This window comes from Pantherophis guttatus, chromosome 14 (genome assembly GCF_059756535.1).
Source record: "Pantherophis guttatus breed Tessera chromosome 14, ASM5975653v1, whole genome shotgun sequence".
Lineage (NCBI taxonomy): Eukaryota > Metazoa > Chordata > Lepidosauria > Squamata > Colubridae > Pantherophis > Pantherophis guttatus.
In genome coordinates, this window is record NC_142076.1 from 2,086,923 (window position 1) to 2,106,106 (window position 19,184).

Here is a 19,184-nt window from a genome sequence, read left to right on the forward strand (position 1 = left end):
ACCCCTTAGCAGCCACCAGTCCTGTCATTTTTTTCATCCTAAATTCCCCCGTGGGCTTCCTTTATCCTTCATGGTCTTTAGAAATGTCACTGGTATAAAAATAGAATGCAGGGTTCTCCAGAACTTTCCTTTCCTTTCCTTTCCTTTCCTTTCCTTTCCTTTCCTTTCCTTTCCTTTCCTTTCCTTTCCTTTTTTCCTTTTTTCCTTTTTTCCTTTTTTCCTTTTTTCCTTTTTTCCTTTTTTCCTTTTCCTTTCCTTTTTCAGAGTAAATTGAGATCCCAGGGGCCTATCCCACGAGAGTATGGTAAAAAAATAAAGATAACAGATGTAATAGTGCATCAGTTTATCAGCTTTCTCACCTTTGCTCCTCCAGTTCTGACTGGGGTTGATTAAGAGTTGTGTATCTTATGAACAGGAGTGCTGAAAGAGGCAGATCCTGCCTGGTGCCTTGATAGAAACGATAAGGCAAAACCCAGGACATTCGCAGTTGCAGGAGATGCTCCGCTCTGCATTGAAAAGATCCAATATTCAGCTCCCACCCTTAAAAACCTGCCCAGTTTCTGAGTCTCTGCCTGGGTACTTGGAAGTTGGGGGGGTCGGACAGCTTTATCTGTTCCCATGAAAGCCCCCACCCTTCTCCCTGAGTGGGAGGGGGTGGAATGGACATTTTGTCCTTGTTACTGCTATTTCTCATCTGTTTTGGAAAACCTTGAATTTATCCCACTATTACCTCCAAGATTTGCAGTGTGAAAATGTTAATAAAATGCTGCAGTTTTTCCCCAACTTGTCAGATGATCGGTAGCTACCAACTGACCCTCCACCTTGTAATGCTGCCTCCTTTCTCCCTCCTTAGTTGATGTAGGATGTCTATGCCGCCCCCCGCCGCCCCCCCCGCAAAAGGGATTAGCTGTAGAGGAGCAGAGGGTCCTCCCCTCCCTCTGTGCAGCCAGGCATCATCTGATTGGTTAAAAAGCAGCTCCCATCATCCCCAGCCAGACAAGTGCTCAGCTGGTCTCGCTGTGAGAAGGCTGGAAGTTAGCAAAGCAAAAATGCAGGTCTTGGGCAAAGAAACAGCCAGAGAATTATCCCCTTCCCTACCAGCTGTGAACCATGATGGTGGGGGTCACGGGAGGGAGAGGGGACTCCATGCTCAAAAACATTATTGGCAGGATTTCTGCTTGGAGGTCAAAAGAGTCAAGATGGTGGCCATCAACCGAGATCAAAGCACCATTTCTTTGTGTGTGTGTGTAGCAAAGGGTGGGGCTTTGATTGTTGGGGTGGCAGCCAGCTCCTCCCCCCTCCCTGTATACATCTTTGCCAGTCAGGATTTTTTTCTTGAGGGGGAAGGAGGAAGAGAGGGAAGGAGAAAGAGAGAGAAAGAAAGAGACAGAGATAGAAAGAGAGAGATAAAGAGAGAGAGGCAAGTTAGTGATAATCCAATTCTTTCAGAATGTCCTTCTAACTCAAAATCCTGTGTAAATCTTGCTAGTTTTATGGCTGGCTGGAGGATCAGAAGTTCTGGCTCTTAAGCGTTTTTTGAAATCCTTCCTGCAAATCTAGTAAAGGGAATTCATTGCATTTATTGCTTCCAGACATTTTTAAAATTTTACTTAGTTATTCATTCAGTAGATTTATCATCTGCCTTTCTTCCAGGAGCTTCTGGGGAAGACAGTAGCCCCCTCCCCTGCTTTCCCCCCACCACAGAACCCCTGTGAGGTTGGCTCCCCTTAGACAGCACGGATGGCACAAAGGCTCACAGTGAGCCTTGGTGGCTGAGAATAGAGGGGATCTTTGGTTTTCGCCACCCCCAATTGGGGGGGGGGAACACATCCGGTCTCTTCTCTTCAAATCCAGAAGTGCTGCTCACCGAGACCCTTGTCAGTGGCTGACGTCAGTGGCTGAGGACCCCAATTCCACAGAGATGGAAGTTGGATACAAATTTGTTCCCTGGACTAAAGCAAAGTTCCCTGGTGTTTTGAAAGAAGCAGCAGCTCTGGATTTTATCCAGCTCCGTGGCTCTTGGGCTTCTGTAACTGGCCGTTGCTGATCTGAGCAGCCCCCTTCCAGGGTACGTGTAGAAGCCTGATCATGCCATTCCTGTCTGCTGATTAACTAAACATTTACCAATTGCTCAAAATCTGTCCCTCCTTGGCACTGGCTGGCCACAAGACGCAGCCCAATGTGGAGGCTGAACTGTAGTATATAAAATATCATCTGAATGATTCCCCTAAATCTGCCTGGGAACTGATTCCCCCAACAGGTGCGCTGTTCCCACTGTGTCCCTCGCAGCCTTAGGGAGAGGGCCCCCTGCAGCTCTGACAGGGGCCACCCTGGGAAGGCTGGCTGAGGGCCACTGCAATGGGGAGACTGTGTGCTGGAGTGATCCCTCCAACCAGCGTCTCATCTGCCTCCCTTTCTGGCTCTGGTGCCCTTTGCAGGTATCATCTCTGCAGCCCTGAGGCCTCCCCCCAAAAGACACGCGGCTCCCACTTGCTGCACCAGGGGCCAAAGCCCACAGGATCTGTTCCTTGTTGGCTCCAGCAGGAACTGTTTGCCCACCTTTCTTTCTGCTTTGAGCACCTGAGCAGAGGAGGCCTCAGAGCTCAATTCTCTGCCCAGGATTGGCACGACAGAGGCGTTAATTGCAGGCGAGCGCAGGTGTCTTTAGGCAATGGCAGGGACTGGGTTTGCCTGCCTTTCAGAGGTAGCCGATTTGAATCCCACCTCTCCTCCCAGATAGATTCAATGCAAAAGCCTTCTGTACATGCTCAAGGCCACTCTGTTGTCAGTGCTTTTTATGCTGGCTCATTCCCAAAGGATAGGATGACAGTTCCCAGAATTCATGCCTGGATGGGCTGCTGAGGAATTCTGGGAGTCAAAGTCCACCCATCAGATGGGGTGACTGCCTCTGTCACATTCAAGAAAGGCCCAGGTGAAGCTTTGAGGGCACTGGTGGTGCCACCTCTTTTGGGAGAGGCAGCCATGCCCCCGTCTTCGTGGCTTTTGCAGTGACTGCCTTTCTCCAAAGGGCATCGCTGCGTTGAGGAAGGAGCGTTTCTCAGCTGGCTCTACTTCGCCCAGCCTGGCAGCCAGATCTGGCAGAGGCTTCCGAAATGAAACCTTGAACTCAGCACCCCTGAAGAGCAAATAGCTCTTCTTCCTCCCCAGCCGGCTGGAACAGCCCCTCCCTCCCCTCCCCTTTGGGCCTGACTGCACTTTTGTCACCCTTCTCCCACGCCCCCCCCCCCCGATCAGTGGGGAGGGTGCCAATATTCCTGGGAGATAAGAAAAGTGCTGCTCCTGCCAAAGGGGCCGGTCAGCCAGAGAAGCCGTGGGCAGCCTGGTCAGAAGCCGCTGATCTTCTAGGGTGAAGCCATCGTGCAGCTGCAGCCAGGAGTGGAGAGGCTTGGGTGAGTCCTGCAACAGTTGGGGGTAGGGGTGAGGTCTCCAGGAGAAGGAGGGCTCCATCCAGAAGGGGACAGGCAAGCCACCATTCGACAAAGCCCCCCTCTTTGGTTTCCAAATACTTGAGGTACCTAAGAAGGAACTGACCTGACCACAAATGAAAAATTCTATGGTCTATATAGGATACCTTTGAAAGTGTTAAAGCAGAGAATTGCAAAAAAGAATATTTGAAAAGCAAGAAGCCCCTTAATTCTTTTCTTGGAATACTTTTTCATTAGGAGTTTTGCAGGAATGAATTTGTTTCTCCTTGCCTGGTGATGAGCAGAGATGGAGCACAGGGTCCCTCACCTGTAGGAGCTGCCTCCAGCTTTGAGTATGGACTGGCACAGAAGAGAAGCTTCTGGATAAAATTCTTCTAAGTCAGATCTTCAGTCCAAAGTTCATTTCTTATACAATAATCACTGAGGAATAGTTTTCAGTTCTTAAATGTCAGATGCAGATTCTTTTTATTTTATTGTATTTATTTTATTATTTATTTATTTTAATTTGATATCTATACAAATTTATATACTGCATTTTTACCGCAAACTGACAGTTGTGTGTCTCAGACCTGCAGCTGGTTTCCTATGAGGCTGCCTTGGGCAAAAGGGGTCAAATCAGATGGTAGACCAGAAGAAGCTTGTGGGCTAAGAAACCAAGCTTCAAAAGCAACCACTCATACACTCAACGAGGGTGTCTCTGAAGATGCTAGTCCTCACTGATTCAAGCACCTTCTGAGCCTCCCGCCCCAGTGATTCCGCTGGTCTCTTGAGACCCAGGGAGAATGTTGCTCCTGGGAACCAAACCCACAGAGTCCTGGGCCCGATATGCTCTGACCGTTTCAGCCCAATAAATCCCCCAAACCCTTCGGCCATGTGGAATCTTGGGGGCCACCGTTACAGCTTCAGTCTGGAGACACTATTGGGCCAAAGAAAGCAAAGAACGATTAAATAATTGCACGAGAAACTGGTCGTTGTACTCCCACACTATTGTGGGGTGCCTAGTAGTGCATATTTCAGCAGGGAGGGGAAGGATTCCAGGAAGGGGTACAAAGGGTGCAATTTGGAAGGGGCTTTTCTGCCCTGTTAACACAGTGTGTGTGTGTATCTGTGCTTTGACCTGCAATCAGCTCTATGCTTCTGCCCAGCACTATACTGCATAGAACTTCAAAAAAGGATGGATTTTATCCGATCAATATAGTAGTGGATGATGGGTGGTGGAGTGATCATCTCAGCAACATCTATGGAAATTCTCAGGTCATGGTTGTCCCAAAGGTGCTTTTTCAAGAGGCAACTGGACTTTCTTTGTTTTTGCTTGAAGACGTTTCGCTTCTCATCCAAGAAGCTTCTTCAGCTCTGACTGAATTCCCCACTATCCAGTCAGAGCTGAAGAAGCTTCTTCAAAGAAAAACCAGAAAGTTCAGTTACCTCTTGAAAAAAGCACCTTTGGGACATCTCAGCAATGCTGTGGCCAAAAATTGATTTTAGGTTATAGCCAAGAAGGTGAGTTTTGAATTGAATTTGAGCTTTGAAGACAAGTATGATTTTCTGGGGTTCTCTTATGCCCGTAAAGGCAACCGTGACCGTCATGGTCTCAACCACCGATTAGTTAATCCAGTCTTTCTCAACCTCGGCCACTTGAAGTTTGTACATCTTCAGTTGCCAAGATTGAGAAACAGTGAGGTAATCTCTCTGCCGTTATTTGCGATCCCATTCTAAGCAGCAGCTCATCAAAATCTCATCAGACTCTCTCATCCCAATTACATCAACCCGTCCCACCTAGTCAAGCAGGAAGGGCATCTGCGTATCCCGTCAGTCAAGGAATTTTGGCTGGTGGGTTCAAGAGGGAAGGTCTTCTCTGCTGTGGCCCTAACCCCTAACCCAAGAACATCTCACCCCCAGAAGTGAGGCAAGCCTCCACCCTTCTGGTTTTTGTGTTAAGACCTGGCTTTGCCGATTAGCATGGCATCTAAAAGTACGATGCAGCCCCAAGGATGGCTGGTGGCTTGATGACACCGCTGCTGCCTTGTGAACTTTTTGAATTTTTAACTTTGATCTTTATTTTTACTGCAAGTTTTAACTTGTTACTAATTCTGCTTTTAATCTGTGCTTTTGTGTGTTCATATGTTTTTGTTATGACGTTGTAAACTGCTCACTGTACCAATTAAAAAAACAAACAAACAAACAAACAAACAAACAAACAAACAAACAAACTGGTCCTTGCCCAGCTGCCATTCAACAGCCGTGTTCACTCACTATCTTGCCTGGATTCTCCAAGTAACTCAACCTTCAAGTAGCACATTCAGCCCTTAATTGAAGACTTGAGCAGGGTTCATTCAGCACCCTAAACTAAAATGAGGCAGCTCCCTCTCTGGGTTGGTGTGAAGGGAGAACCAGGGAATCGTAGAGCCATTGGAGTCTTTCTCCCTGGAAAAGTCTACCTCTTTGGAGGCCTACAAATATGTGGCTTTAGGTTACAAATTTGAGAAAACAAATTTGGGGCAACCTTGGGGTGAACTCAGGCGCCCGTCCCAATTTTGTAATTTTTCAGTTGGCTGATTGGTTTCACCTTAGACTTCTGTGCTCTGTTCTTGGGGGAGGGAGAAAGAGAGAAGGAGAGGAAGAGAGAGAGAGAGAGAGAAAGGGAGAGCAAGAGAGAGCGAGAGAAGGAGACAAAAAAGACGAGATAGAAGAGAGACTGGAAAGAGAGAAGGTGACAGGGAAAAGAGAGAGGGAGAGGGAGGGATGGAGAGAGAGAGAGGAGAGGAGAGGAGAGGAGAGGAGAGGAGAGGAGAGGAGAGGTGAGATCTTCACCTGACCAGTCTGGCTGGCTGCAGTGTTGACAAGAGTGGGGTGGTTATGGGTTTGATTTCCCTGCCTGTTACCAGAGGTGGGTAAAGAGGACAATGGGGACACAGCTCTGCCAAAGCCTCACCCCACCCAGAACAAAGTGGCCTTGTGGGGAATGACAAGCGAGCCAGATTTAAGGCCCCATTGTCACATTCCAGGGTCAACCTCCACCCACCTCACCAGGCTGGCAGAGAACATGTTTGCATACCAGGGCATAATCTTTGTCTTCCAGAATCGGCCAGCCATGTCCGACGTGGAATTTGGACGGATGTCTTTCAAAGAGCCTGAGCAGGAGACCAAGCGTGGCCCGGCCCAGCCCCACTGGTATGAGCGCTACTTGCAGCCTTGCATCGGGGAGCTGGTGGGCTCGGCCTTCTTCATCTACATTGGCTGCGTTTCGGTCGTCGAGAACTCAGACGGCACCGGGAGGCTGCAGCCGGCCTTGGCTCATGGGTTGGCGCTGGGACTCACTATTGCCATCTTGGGGAATATCAGGTGAAGGAAGGGGCAGCTGGGCAGTTTGGCTTGGGGATGTGGTCACGTTAGCCATGAAGGAGCGATGGAGGAACAGGGGGTCAGAAGATCCATCCACCAGACCAGTGTTTCTCAACTGGGGCAAGTTGCAGAAGGGTGGACTTCAACTCCCAGCTTTGAAGTCCACCCATCTTGAACTTGCCACTGTTGAGAAACATTGATTGACAGGTCTGCAGTGTCAATCTTCTTCCTCTGCATTGCTCCTCCTTTAAATGGAGCCCCCACCTGGGATATTTTCTTTCTTTCAGGCATGTTTTATTGATTGATTGATTGACTGTATGGCATAATCATACATGGACTAGCAATATCTATTAATATTTCACCTAGATTAGTAAAACACAATAAAATGTAAAATGTTAAAAAGATCTATGTTCAAATACCAAGGGCTAGGCCAGCTCACCATTGAAGCAAAAAAATAAAAAAATAAAAAAATAAAATCAGATACTGGGCTGGTATATGCCCTCAGTTTAGAGCTGGTGAACATGTGATCTGCAGTTTGTTGTGGGACCTTGCAGTCACACTGAGGGGAGGATACGATGCCCCATTTATACAGAGAGGCAGGGCAGATGGCGAAGATCTACTTAAACAACAACTTACTCCCCTGTGATCGCCATCCAAAGTACCTTGGAGTAACACTGGACTGGACTCTCTCCTATAAAATACACCTAGCACAGGGGTGTCCAACGTAAGGCATAGGGGGTGGATTTGGCCCACGGGGTTCCTTAGTCTGGTCCACAGGGCCACCCTGGAAACAGTGAAGGACTGGCCCACAGTGCCTCTGCCAGGGAAAACGGACCTTGCAAGGGCCACGCACTGCCCTCCCGAGCTCCATTTTCACTGGCAGAGGATTGCAGGAGGCTGTCCCAGCCAAAAATGGAGCTCAGGAGCCCATTTTCGAAGGCAGAGCTCTTGGGCCGCCACATGTGACCCCCCCAACACGAGTTATGTCATGCTGGCCATGCCCACCTCGGCACCCCAAGATTAAACACAACCCTGATGCAGCCTGCAATGAAATAGAGTTTGACACCCCTGACCTAGAGAATATGATGACAAAAATCAATACTAGGAACATCATACTCCAGAAATTACATGGAACTAAATGGGGAGCTTCAGCTGCCACCCTCAGATCATCAGCGCTGGGCTCTTAAAAGTCAGGTTTCAAACAGAGTTTATCGAGTTAAACCTGCAGTCACCTTTGAGCCTTGATTTCACTTTTGTGAGTTTTGCTCCCTGCCAGCAGGCAACGGGGTGATGCAGTGCCCCTTTCCTGCCAGCTTTCCTCTGACCACAGATGCCTCTTTCCCACTTTCTGCCTGCAGTGGAGGCCACTACAACCCGGCCGTTTCCCTGGGGGCCTGGCTCGTTGGTGGGCTGAACATGGTGATGGTCATTCCATACTGGGTCTCCCAGTTGTGCGGGGGAATGATTGGAGCTGGTCTGGCTAAGGTATGGCGGAGGATTGGGAAGGGGGGAGGGGAGGGCACTTGAGGTATCAGGTAGCAGCCGTACAAGGTACACCAGACAGGAAGTATGACCAGATGAGCTAACTCTACTTTATTGTAAGATTACATTGATGAAATATTGCAACTCTGAATGTTCTGTACATTTTTTCCCTGGACCCTTTTACAGCCTAAGAAACTAGGGAGGGCCCCTTCTGAGATATTTCTCACAGCCACTTTCCTGCTCTGGGCTCCAACAAAGGCACTGTCCCCTTGGTTGTCGTTGCGCTGTCTCCCAAGGCCATTCACACATAACACCGTTGCAGATGGAGAGCAGAGGCTCTGGCAGATGTTGGGTGGTGCTCCATGCACACTCCCAGGTTTGGCTTATGGTCATTCACTCACAGCCTGTTGAGGCCTGTTGAGGCCTGCAGATTTTGCCACCTCCCCCCATTCCTTGCTTTCTACCTGGGCGAGAGAGGTGGGGCTGGAGCAGACAAGGCACAAAACCCTGGACAACAGCCAGGAAATAATTAAGGACACACACAAATCACTTTCAATGAACACTGAGGCACAATCGGTCCTCTGAAATACCCAAAGACCCGGTGAATTTAAAGGAACACCAACATTTTACTGTTTACAATATACATTTGCTTTTCCTCACACACATAGGCACACTCGGGCACATTTGCACCCATCCTCCTCCACTAGGCTGGCAGGCCCTAGCCAGAGGGACGGAAGCTGCCCAGTCTGGATCCAAAGATGACTCAAAGAGGGGGGTGGGTGGGCTTCAGGACCCCTTTTATCTCCCAAAGTCTTTCCCCCTGTGATTCACAAGACTGGCAGCTACTCTTGCTTTGTTTACTTATAAATTTGGTAGCTATTGAAGGGATTGGTGTGGGGGGGGAGGGGGAGTTACCACGTGCTCAACTTCCTTTATCTTGTTCAGCTGACATTTTTCCTTTGTTTTTTTTTTACCAACTTCTGTCTTTATCTACCTCCCTGAAGAATCTTTTAGATAACAGGTCTGGCTTTTTTCCCTCTCTGCTTCCATGGCTGCTTCATTTTTAGTTATGGCAACTTCAGTCCAGTCTCACAGGGTTTAGGAGGAGGTGTCTGACCCATGGCAGATCTCCCATGCAACCCCTCCCCCCGAAAAGAACCAATGAAAGCCAATATGGCTGGCGGAAAAGTGGATGTCTTGGCGGATGCTTGGCTCCTGAACACGTCCTTCCTGCTGACCCTCCTTAATTGCCAAAGGAGATGCAAGGAAGGCTGGGAGGTGGGATGTCTGCCTCCCTTTCCAGCTGTGGCTTCAAGTCCCTTCAACTGGAAGTCACTTGTTGCAGCCCTTCTGGATCAGGCCTTCCTCTCCAAGCCTTTGTAGGAGAACATCTCCGCCTCTGGTTCCAGGATGCTTGGGAGGCACCTGAAACTGCAAGCCTTCAATGGGAAGCCAAGGAGAAAGGCCAAGTGAAAACCCCAAATCTTTGTCTGGTGCTAAAACAGCCATTCAATCTCAAGGACCTCACATACTTATGAGCCCCCTATGTTAACCAGATGAGGCCTCAAATTTTCATAGGTTCTTCATATATTAATAGAGTTGGAAGGACCTTGGAGGTCTTCTAGTCCAACCTCCTGCTCAGGCTATACCATTCCAGACAAGTGGCTGTCCAGACTCCAATGATGGAGCATCCACAACTTCTGAAGGCAAGCCGTTCCCCTGATTAATTGTTCTCCCTGTGAGGAAATTTCTCCTTAGTTCTAAGTTACATCTCTCCTTGATAGGTTTCCATCCATCGCTTCTTGTCTTGCCTTCTGGTGCTTTCGAGAATAGCTTGACTCCCTCTTCTTTGTGGCAGCCCTTGAGATACTGGGCTACTGCTATCAAGTACTAATACTTCACATTATTTTGATTCTTTCCGTCAATGCAATCTAGGATTGCGCTGGCTTTTTTGGCCACACACTGCCGACTCATATTTAAGTCATTGTGCATTAGGACTTCAAGATCCTTCTCACAGTTACTGCTATAGAACCAGGTTTCTGTATGCTTGGTTAATCCAGGTTTATCAATCTGGGATAATCCCTCTTTGATGTCTTTCTCAGGTAACCACAGTGTGGGAGAGGTATGAAAATGCCACAGGAGGAGCTTTCACGGCCATCACCTCGGATCACCAGCTCCCAGCTGCTGTGGTGGGAGAGATTGTGATGACCATGCTCCTGGTGATGGCTGTCTGCATGGGGGCCATTAATGAGAAAACCAAGAGTCCACTGGCACCCTTCTGCATTGGCCTCACCGTCACCGTGGACATCCTGGCTGGGTGAGTTGGCCAGAGGTTCTGCCCAGGTCCAGGAGGAAGTTCTTTCTCCACCAATGCCTTCAACAGCAAGCCCCGCCTCCTGGGTCGACATTCCCTCCTATTGAATTGGTTCTTAAAACTGTCCTTAAAAGGGGGAGCAGAGAGGCAGCCCTGGAAAGACCCAGTCTATCAAAATGCTTCCTTTGCCTGGTGCAACACCCATTCTGCTGCTTTGGGGCCAGGCCTGTACTTGATACCTATGCCGTGGTCCCCAACCCTTTTGGCACCAGAGACCGGTTTCATGGAAGAGAGTTTTTCCACAGACCAGTGGGGAGAGGGGGCAGGAGGAGGAGGAGGAGCACACAACTTGCAGACTCCGTTTACAGTAGGGTTTGCTGTGCAGCCCAGTTCTTACTGTGACCCGGGGTTGGGGACTCCTGCTTTATAGGGTTTTCAGACAAAAGGTTTTGACTTGGCTTGAAAAAAATGCAACCCATTGCCCCACAAAATTTGTTCCCTTTAATTAATGCTTAACACTCCCTTCCTCAAAACAAAAAAAAAAAAAATCTGCCACGTCACATTACTACCTATTTGCGTGGGTCACCTCCCTCTCCATCCTCCTTCACTCCGCCTCCCCCTCCCAACAGTCCCAGGTGTTAACACATGCACAGGTTACCATGTGCCCTCCCTTCTCTACCTAAACCAAAAGGTCCGCTCTGGAAGGAAGAGCTGAAAAGACAGGCAGGTGCAGAGCTGGTTTCAAGATGGGTGAACTTGGAGCATTTCCACATCTCAGAACATTGATATAAAAACATCGGCAGATGTAAGAAACAACTGCGCACGTGCTCAGCACAACCAGGGAGAGGGAAGACTGGCGGCCATGATGGCTGAGCCTGAACCCTTCCCAACACCTACCGGAGTCAAGCCCCCAGAGTGCACTTGCTCCTTGAGGGATTAAGGTCCATTATGGAAGGCATTTAGCCTGTGGGAAGCACAAGGAGATAAAACTCGCCCTCATGAGCTTGCCTGGGCATCATCTGAAATCAGGGAAGGAGCCATTTGCAGCCCACATTTGACCCAGGAAGGAAGCAGCGTTGCCATCATTATCCACTGGTCAGCTCCTTTGTGAGGCTGCAGGGCCTCCTGACCTGCTGGACAGCTCCGCTGCCTTGCTGACGGACAGAGCCCTGTGGCTGGGGTGGGTGTGGGGACTTTAGGATGGGCAGAAACAGCTCTCCTGGCCTGCCTGGGGAGAACCCTGTCCCTGGCACTCTTTGCTACTAGGATCCAGGGTGCTGTCCGGGTAGTTGGGCCATTCACGTCCAGAAGCATTCAAACTCAGTCTCTCTCCAGCACCACTGAGGCTTTGTCTGGAGGAGGTTTCAATCCCGTCCCACCTGCAATCAGGGAGAACTCCCACATCCATCAATTGATAAAAGTGAGAAAGAGAGCCAGCCAGGGATGGCCATTATGTGCTTAAGCTGCAGTTCAGCTGCTAAGTAATTTTTCCCAGCTGTTGTCGACAGAGATCAGCAAGCGGAGGGAAGAGGGTAGCCTCCAAGGAGGGGTCCTGGAATCCCTGGCTGGCTCTCTTCCGGATTTTGGCTCAGCTGATAGACATGGCCCATTGCCCAGAGGCATCTTCCCTTGCAGATCCATGTCAGGGTATGTGTCCCCCTCCCCCCTGCCAAAATTGTTGGTGCCTCACAGCAAAATCCCGGGGAACATCTGCTTCTTCTTTCAGAATAACAGAATAATAACATGACAGTTGCCCACTCACTGGCCTGAGGTGGGGGTGGGGGGGTGTTTCTGTTTCTAGCCATCCAGAAAATACATCTCGCCCTGCAGTGCTTGCCTGCTGCTTGTCTAAAGACCAATTGAAGCCCCGCCTGCAGCAGCCCTTCCCCTTCCGAAGACCTTCGCTTGTCCCTGGAGGCTCCTCTCCTGGTTCTTTCAATGCCACTTCAATGTACAGCAAGGAGACTTGAATGTGGTTGGCCTCCTGGCCCAACCGGAATTGGCCTCGTCTTGGTCAATGCCTTGGGGGGGGCGTTAGTATCACCAATTAACTCTGCACTCAGTGAGGATAAAAGGGGCCGCAAAGAAGAAGTCTCTAGGGCAGTGTTTCTCAACCTTGGTAGCTTGAAGATGGGTGGACTTCAACTCCCAGAATCCCCCAGCCAGCAGCGCTGGCTGGGGGATTCTGGGAGTTGAAGTCCACCCATCTTCAAGCTACCAAGGTTGAGAAACACTGCTCTAGGGGAATTCTTTGCCCAGAATGGAGAATCCCGAAGCCTTGAAAACATTCCTGGGAGCGGCGGTTTCATTCTGTCAATCTTTCTTCTCTGTTCAGGGGAGCCGTTTCTGGAGCCTGCATGAATCCGGCCAGAGCTTTTGGCCCTGCAGTGGCTGCCAACCACTGGGACTATCACTGGGTGTACTGGGTGGGCCCCATGGGGGCTGCGCTTCTGGTGGCTGCGTTGATAAGGTACGTGGCAGGTTTTCAAGGCCTTCCGGAATGCCCTGGGGAGGGGGAGCTGGATGGGTCTGGGGGGGGGGGGACCTCATTCTAGAGGGCAAATGCCACTTCAAGGGGTTGCCCGGCTGGGCTAGTTGGATCCTTGGCTTGATTCTGGAGCGGGACTCAGGAATTAATTGAGTCTATCAGCATCAATTCCTCAATAATAATCAATGGAACATGTTAAAGGGTCCCTGGTTCAATAAGAACGAGAATGAGGAAGTGTTTGGTATGCAGGAAGTCCCACATTCAGTCCAAGCCAGGCCAGGAAAGACCCCCCTCCCGAGAACCGAGTCAGTGTCATCTTGGCCGATGTCAGGAATGGATGCCTCAGGGCTGCCTGTTGCCTCTCATCTGCTTCTGTTTGGTCTCCCAAAGTTTTCAGTGTGACAGAAGGCATAAATAAGACAACACCTGGGAAGTAATCACATTTGTTTGTAATTAATCTAATTGCAAGTATGTTTAGAAGTGACATGTGGTTTTGCTTGACTATGCCAACTTTTTTGAATCTGGCCCCTCTGGGTGCCATTCAAAAGCCAGAGGTGACCCTGTGCCAATGCTGATCATGGGGACCTTGTCCTGACATCCCCATAATTCTTTCACTGTCATTCCATCACCAAGGTTCTTCCTCCCTGGTGCTTAATGAGAAACAGGGAGAGGCAATATCTGATCTTGGTATCATAAACTAAACAGGCAGGCTAGGTTTGTGCAGCAGGTTTAGCCATAAATGATATTCAATCAAGGGTAATGTGAAGTAGGTTCAGTATAAACCAGGATTAATGTAAGCTATGTTCAGCATGGAAAAGGCAGAATAACAGAATAGAGTTGCAAGGGACCCTGGAGGTCTTCCAGTTCAACCCCTTGCTCAGGCAGGAGACTCTATACCATTTCAGACAAATGGTTGTCCAGTCTCTTCTTAAAAACCTCCAGTGTTGAAGCATTTACAACTTCTGGAGGCAAGTCGTTCCTCTGATCCATTATTCTCACCATCAGGAAATTTCTCCTTAGTTCTAGGTTGCTTCTCTCCTTAATTAGTTTCCATCCGTTGCTTCTTGTCCTGCCTTCAGGTGCTTTGGAGAATAGGCTGACCCCCTCTTCTTTGTGGCTGCCCCTCAAATACTGGAAGACTGCTATCATGTCACCCCTAGTCCTTCTTTTCATTGAACTAGACATAACCCATTTCTTGCAACTGTTCTTCATGTTTTAATCTTCAGCCCCCTCATCATCTTTGTTGCTCTGCTCTCCAGTCTTTCCAGACTCTCAACATCTTTTAAAGGCTTGACTTAGAGATTATATAAGTGGAAGGGATTTGGTTTCTGGCATTATGGTTTGAGTTATTTGGATGTTGGATTATGGCACATCTCTTGCACCTTATAAGGGCTGCAGAAATCATGTCTGGCCAAAGCAGAGTGAGCTTGATTAGGACGGTGCTTAAGTAGAAGGCAAAACCAGGAAGCAGCTTGAGATGAGATGTGTGTCTTGCTGAAACCGAAACTCCTCAATCACTCAGTGAAAACTCAGAAAGAACATTGTCTCCTAAAGCCACACCCTTCATTGTCTCTCCACCAACGGCCAGAGCACGAAAGATAAACAAGATGAGCTCAGATCTTTTGGAGCAAGACAAACATAGGCACAAGAAAAGACAATTCCAGGACTGGAACAGAGCAAAGGGAAGATATAATTTGCTCAAAACTGAAGGAGGAGATGTGTAGGATGTCAGAAATTTCAGAATAAGAGAGTTGGAAGGAACACTGGAGGTCTTCTAGTTCAACCCCTTGCTCAGGCAGGAGACTCTATACCATTTCAACCTCTGCTCAAGCAGGAAACCTCACACCATTCTGGACAAATGGTTGTCCAATCTCATCTTAAAAACATCCAGTGTTGGAGCATTCACAACTTCTGCAGGCAAGTTGTTCCACTGATTAATTGTTCTCTCTGTCAGGAAATTCCTTAGTTCTAGGTTGCTTCTCTCCTTGATTAGTTTCCACCCATTGCTTCTTGTCCTGTCCTCAGGTGCTTTGGAGAATAGCTTGACTTCCTCTTCTGTGGCAACCTCTGTGATATTGGAACACTGCACAGTCATATGAGCATCTCAAAGAGCTTTCATCAGAAGTGGATCTCTGGAGGGGCACCATGAGGTTCATTCCTGGATTCTCCGTTGATTAAAGATAAAGAGGGGGACAGGAAAATGGGTGGGATAACTATTAATACACTGCCCCCAAGTTCCACAAAATGCCATTTAGAGGGGTATCATAAACAAAACTCAAGATTGCAATGCACAAAAAAACAAAGATTTGACTGCACCGCTGTGGATGCCATCTTGACTTTTTTGACCACATGCTGCAGACACCTTCAATCCTTTAAGAAAGCCTCTTTAATGAAAAGAAGAACTGGGGGTGACATGATAGCAGTGTCCAAATATCTAAGGGTCTACCACAAAGAAAAGGGGGTCAACCTTTTCTCCTGAAACATGGATGGAAACTAATCAAGGAGAGAAGCAATCTAGAACTAAGGAGAAATTTCCTGACAGAACAATTAACCAGTGGAACGACTTGCCTCCAGAAATTGTGGGTGTCCCAACACTGGATGTGTTTAAGAAGAGATTGGACAGCCATTTGTCCAGAATGGTATGAGGTTTTCTGCTTGAGTAGAGGTTGGACTAGAAGAAATCCGAAGTCCCTTCCAACTCTGTTATTCCGCCTCAATGTGGAAGGGCTGCAGAGAAGGGCAGCAAGGAGAAATGCGGTTCTAGAATTGAGACTGCAGGATCAGGAAGGTTCAACCAGAAGCTCTCAAGTGGAGAAGGTCTCGAGTGGAACTGCTGCGGCTCCTTCCAGCTTTCTCCCAAGAGTCCTCCAGAGCCGGTCTTTCCTCTCTCTCCTCCTCTAGGATAGGATGCTATGGCGGTCAGCTGCCAACCCCGGCAACATGTGGGGGGGAATAGTCCTTTGGGTTGGACACCTCTGCCAAAAACTGAGCTTTGGACAGCATCAACCCTTTAAGAGGGGCCTGTGGGGAGTTTGAAGAGGAAGCAAGCATGGCGTCCAGCAGGGGTGTTGGCAACCTTGGCAACTTTAAGGCTGGTGTTCAACTCCCAGACACCCAGGCTATACAGGCTGCCCCCTCCCCAGAGAAAAAGCAGGGCCCGAAAAGCCCAGGGGAGCGCGGGGGGGGGGGGCTGCCTCCCGCAGTGTGAACGCCTCTCACGCCTCGCTCCTTCCTCCTTCCAGGTTCTTGATCGGGGACAGCAAGACGCGCTTCTTCCTCAAGTGAGGCGCCCTGCGAGGACCACCGCCTCGCCTTCCCCGCGCGACCCCAGGCAGCCGCAGCCCTCCTGGCCCGGGGAAGAGACTGGCAGAAGCGAGGCTCCGCCAAGCGCTCATGTTGGCCCCTGAAACACGGGGCGATGCGATTTTCCCCTTTCATGGTTGCAGATCTAGGAAATTCTGCCTCCCCCTTTTTGGAAACGATGCTCGAAGAAGGCCGAAGAGGGCGAAGAAGAAGCGGCGGCCCCGGCAGATCCACGGGCCGAAGCGGGGAAGCCGTTCTCGGAGGAGCTCCGGGCGAAGCGGCCCTGGGCAGCCCCGGGTCGAGCAGCGGCCCGCAAACCAGGCCCGGCGCTTGCAGGCCGCTCGCCCGGCACTCCGCCAGCCCCATCCGGAGCCCCGGCGAGGAAGCCGCTCCTCGGCTTGGCATCTCCGGCGGTGGCGCTCCGCAGGGGGACCTCCGGGCCACGCCGCCTCCGCGCAGCCCCGCAGCCAGGATCCCGTCTGCGAAAGGGCTGCTTCGCCCAGCCGAGTGGGAGGAAGAGCCGGGCTCTCGTGGCGACGCTGGGGGCTCTCGGGGCACCTTGGCCGGACTCAGAGACATCCAGCCGCTCTCGTCGGCTCTTCCCAGCGGGGCTTCCCATCCCCAGAGAGCGGCCATTCCCCCCGTGGACCCGAAGCCCCTCCGCCATTGAGCGGGGCTGCGCCTCCCAGCCCTCCCATGCCTCGAGGGGCCGCCCCGCCCGTTTTTTTAAAAAAAATTTGATTTATATGCCGCCCTTCTCCGGAGACTCAGGGCGGCTTACAATGCATTAAGCAATAGCCTTCATACTCTTGTATATTTATACAAAGTCAGCTTATTGCCCCCACAATCTGGGTCCTCAATTTACCTACCTTAGAAAGGATGGAAAGCTGAGTCAACCTTGAGCCTGGTGAGATTCGAACTTACAGTAATTGCAGACAGCTGGTGTTAATCACAATGCTATCAGTCTGCTGAGCCACCAGGTTTGGCCCGAGATGCCCCCCAAACCACCGCGCTGGTCCCAGGCCTTGCAGGGACATCCCCTCCCAGCCGCTTCCCAGGCCCGCAATCCCCCACCCCTAATTCCCTGGGACGGGGCACGGTTCTCTCGCGGCCCCTCCGGCTGTCTCGCTCCCGCCCCGAGGACGACCTTTCCCCGTCCTTCAAGCTGCGCTACACGGAGATCCCGGCCCGGGCTGGGCTTTGACCGGCAATCGCCCTGCCCGGAGCTCTGGCTGCACTGCGCTTTGCCTTGCGGGATGGGGAGAAGGCTGGATGGATCCCGAGATGCACGCAGCCCTCGGGGGGGGGGCTTTCGGTTTACGACCCGGCTCCAAGCAAAGGCCGTGGCGCTCTGCGGCTGGTTAAGGGGACGGCCCCGCTGGGTCTTTTCCTGCCGCCCCGCCAAGGACTGAGCCAGTGGCTGCACAAACCTGAACACAGAACTGGAGGCAGACAATGGGGACACGTCTTTCTGTCCTTGGACACCAGCGAGGGAGGGATTGTAGAAATTGGGGTGATACGTTGAGCCTCAAATTAGCTCCTGCCTGCGGTGGATGGGTGTCTTACTATCCCCCTATTAGGCAAGCACCGGTTGCCTAACCATTATCTATTGAATTAACCACAGATTGTTGGGTTAAGCCACTCTGTTGTTTGGTTGGTTTGGGGTCACTGCCTGGGTCCCCCCCCATTGTTCAACCCATCCTCTCCCAAGCAGATCTACAGCGGTGTCACACTTCTGGAAATGCTAGCACAGCATGCTATGATACCCTGAGCCTGGGGTCACAAACCACTAGAATAAAGTGAAAACCAAGAAAAGCGCACAAATGTAGTGGCCCTTAATGTGATCTGCTTATTTTGATGTTTTCCCTGGAGTAGGAACACAGCTGTGGGTGGCTAATTAAGTACAGTTTGTGGTTTAGCATGTCTGAGCAGCTCCATGCCACCAGGATTGCTGACATCTGGATGAAAGAGGACGTTTTCCAGATTGCTTGGCTGCCATCTGGGACTTTGTCCTCTCACCCCCCCTCCCCTCGATTTCAGGATCTGCAAACCATCCCGATGTTGGGAGCCCTTCATGGGGGTGGGAGGGGGGCTGCGGATAAGCTGCAGCATCTCAGCGCTCCCAAGCAACAGACCACCGCAGCCGTGATGGATAGGAGCCCTTCAGTTGCTAGCATAGAAAAGCTCTGTGCTTCCCAGCAGCTTCAAAGTTCACATTGTGTCATCTGGCAGTTGGAGGAACTTACTGGGCTGCAGCTAATTGTTTGTTCTCTGAGCTTTTTCAATCAATCAAGAAAGCAGGAGGAGCCCTCTTATTAATGCAATAAGAATAAGGTGACCCTTATCTTAAGACTTGGCCTTATCTGTAACATGGCATATAATCACCTAAGGGAAGTGTTGTTGACTGCAGTATGAGGCAATAAACTTTTATCTCAGCTGGCTAATACAGATGTTTCATTAATAAGCGGTGCTAAACTGTCAGTTGCTGGATCGAGGCTGCTGGTGCGTAGCCACAGAAGACAACCTGCCCGCGTGGGAGGCAGTGTGTGTGTGTGGGGGGCTTCTACTTGCAGTGGATGGCAGGCAAAGGAGGAAACAGAACTTGTAGGAAGGAGAGAGGGCTGCTGATGGAAAGAAGGTTCTAGAGCAGAGGGGGGAGGCCCTAGTTATTTTGACTAGGGTGGGGGACTAGAGCTATTTCCAAGAGGCCTCCAAGGATAGTGGATGAGTAAAAAAGGGCTTACCAACTCAGCTTACAGTTTTCTAAACAGATGCTTCATTTTTATGTTCTGGAAGTATTCATCAAGAA

The 19,184-nt window shown here is 50.2% G+C and overlaps 1 protein-coding gene across 1 annotated transcript; it reads left to right on the forward strand.

Annotated features, from left to right (window-relative positions):
* The first annotated feature begins 3,325 nt into the window (after positions 1-3,325).
* Positions 3,326-18,819, forward strand: AQP8 (aquaporin 8). The gene is made up of 6 exons (XM_034420718.3): positions 3,326-3,410; positions 6,526-6,788; positions 8,147-8,273; positions 10,373-10,587; positions 12,920-13,054; positions 16,315-18,819. Exons 2-6 carry the CDS (start codon positions 6,538-6,540, stop codon positions 16,355-16,357), a joined length of 771 nt encoding a protein of 256 aa, XP_034276609.1. The 5' UTR covers positions 3,326-3,410; positions 6,526-6,537; the 3' UTR covers positions 16,358-18,819.
* The last annotated feature ends 365 nt before the right edge of the window (positions 18,820-19,184 follow it).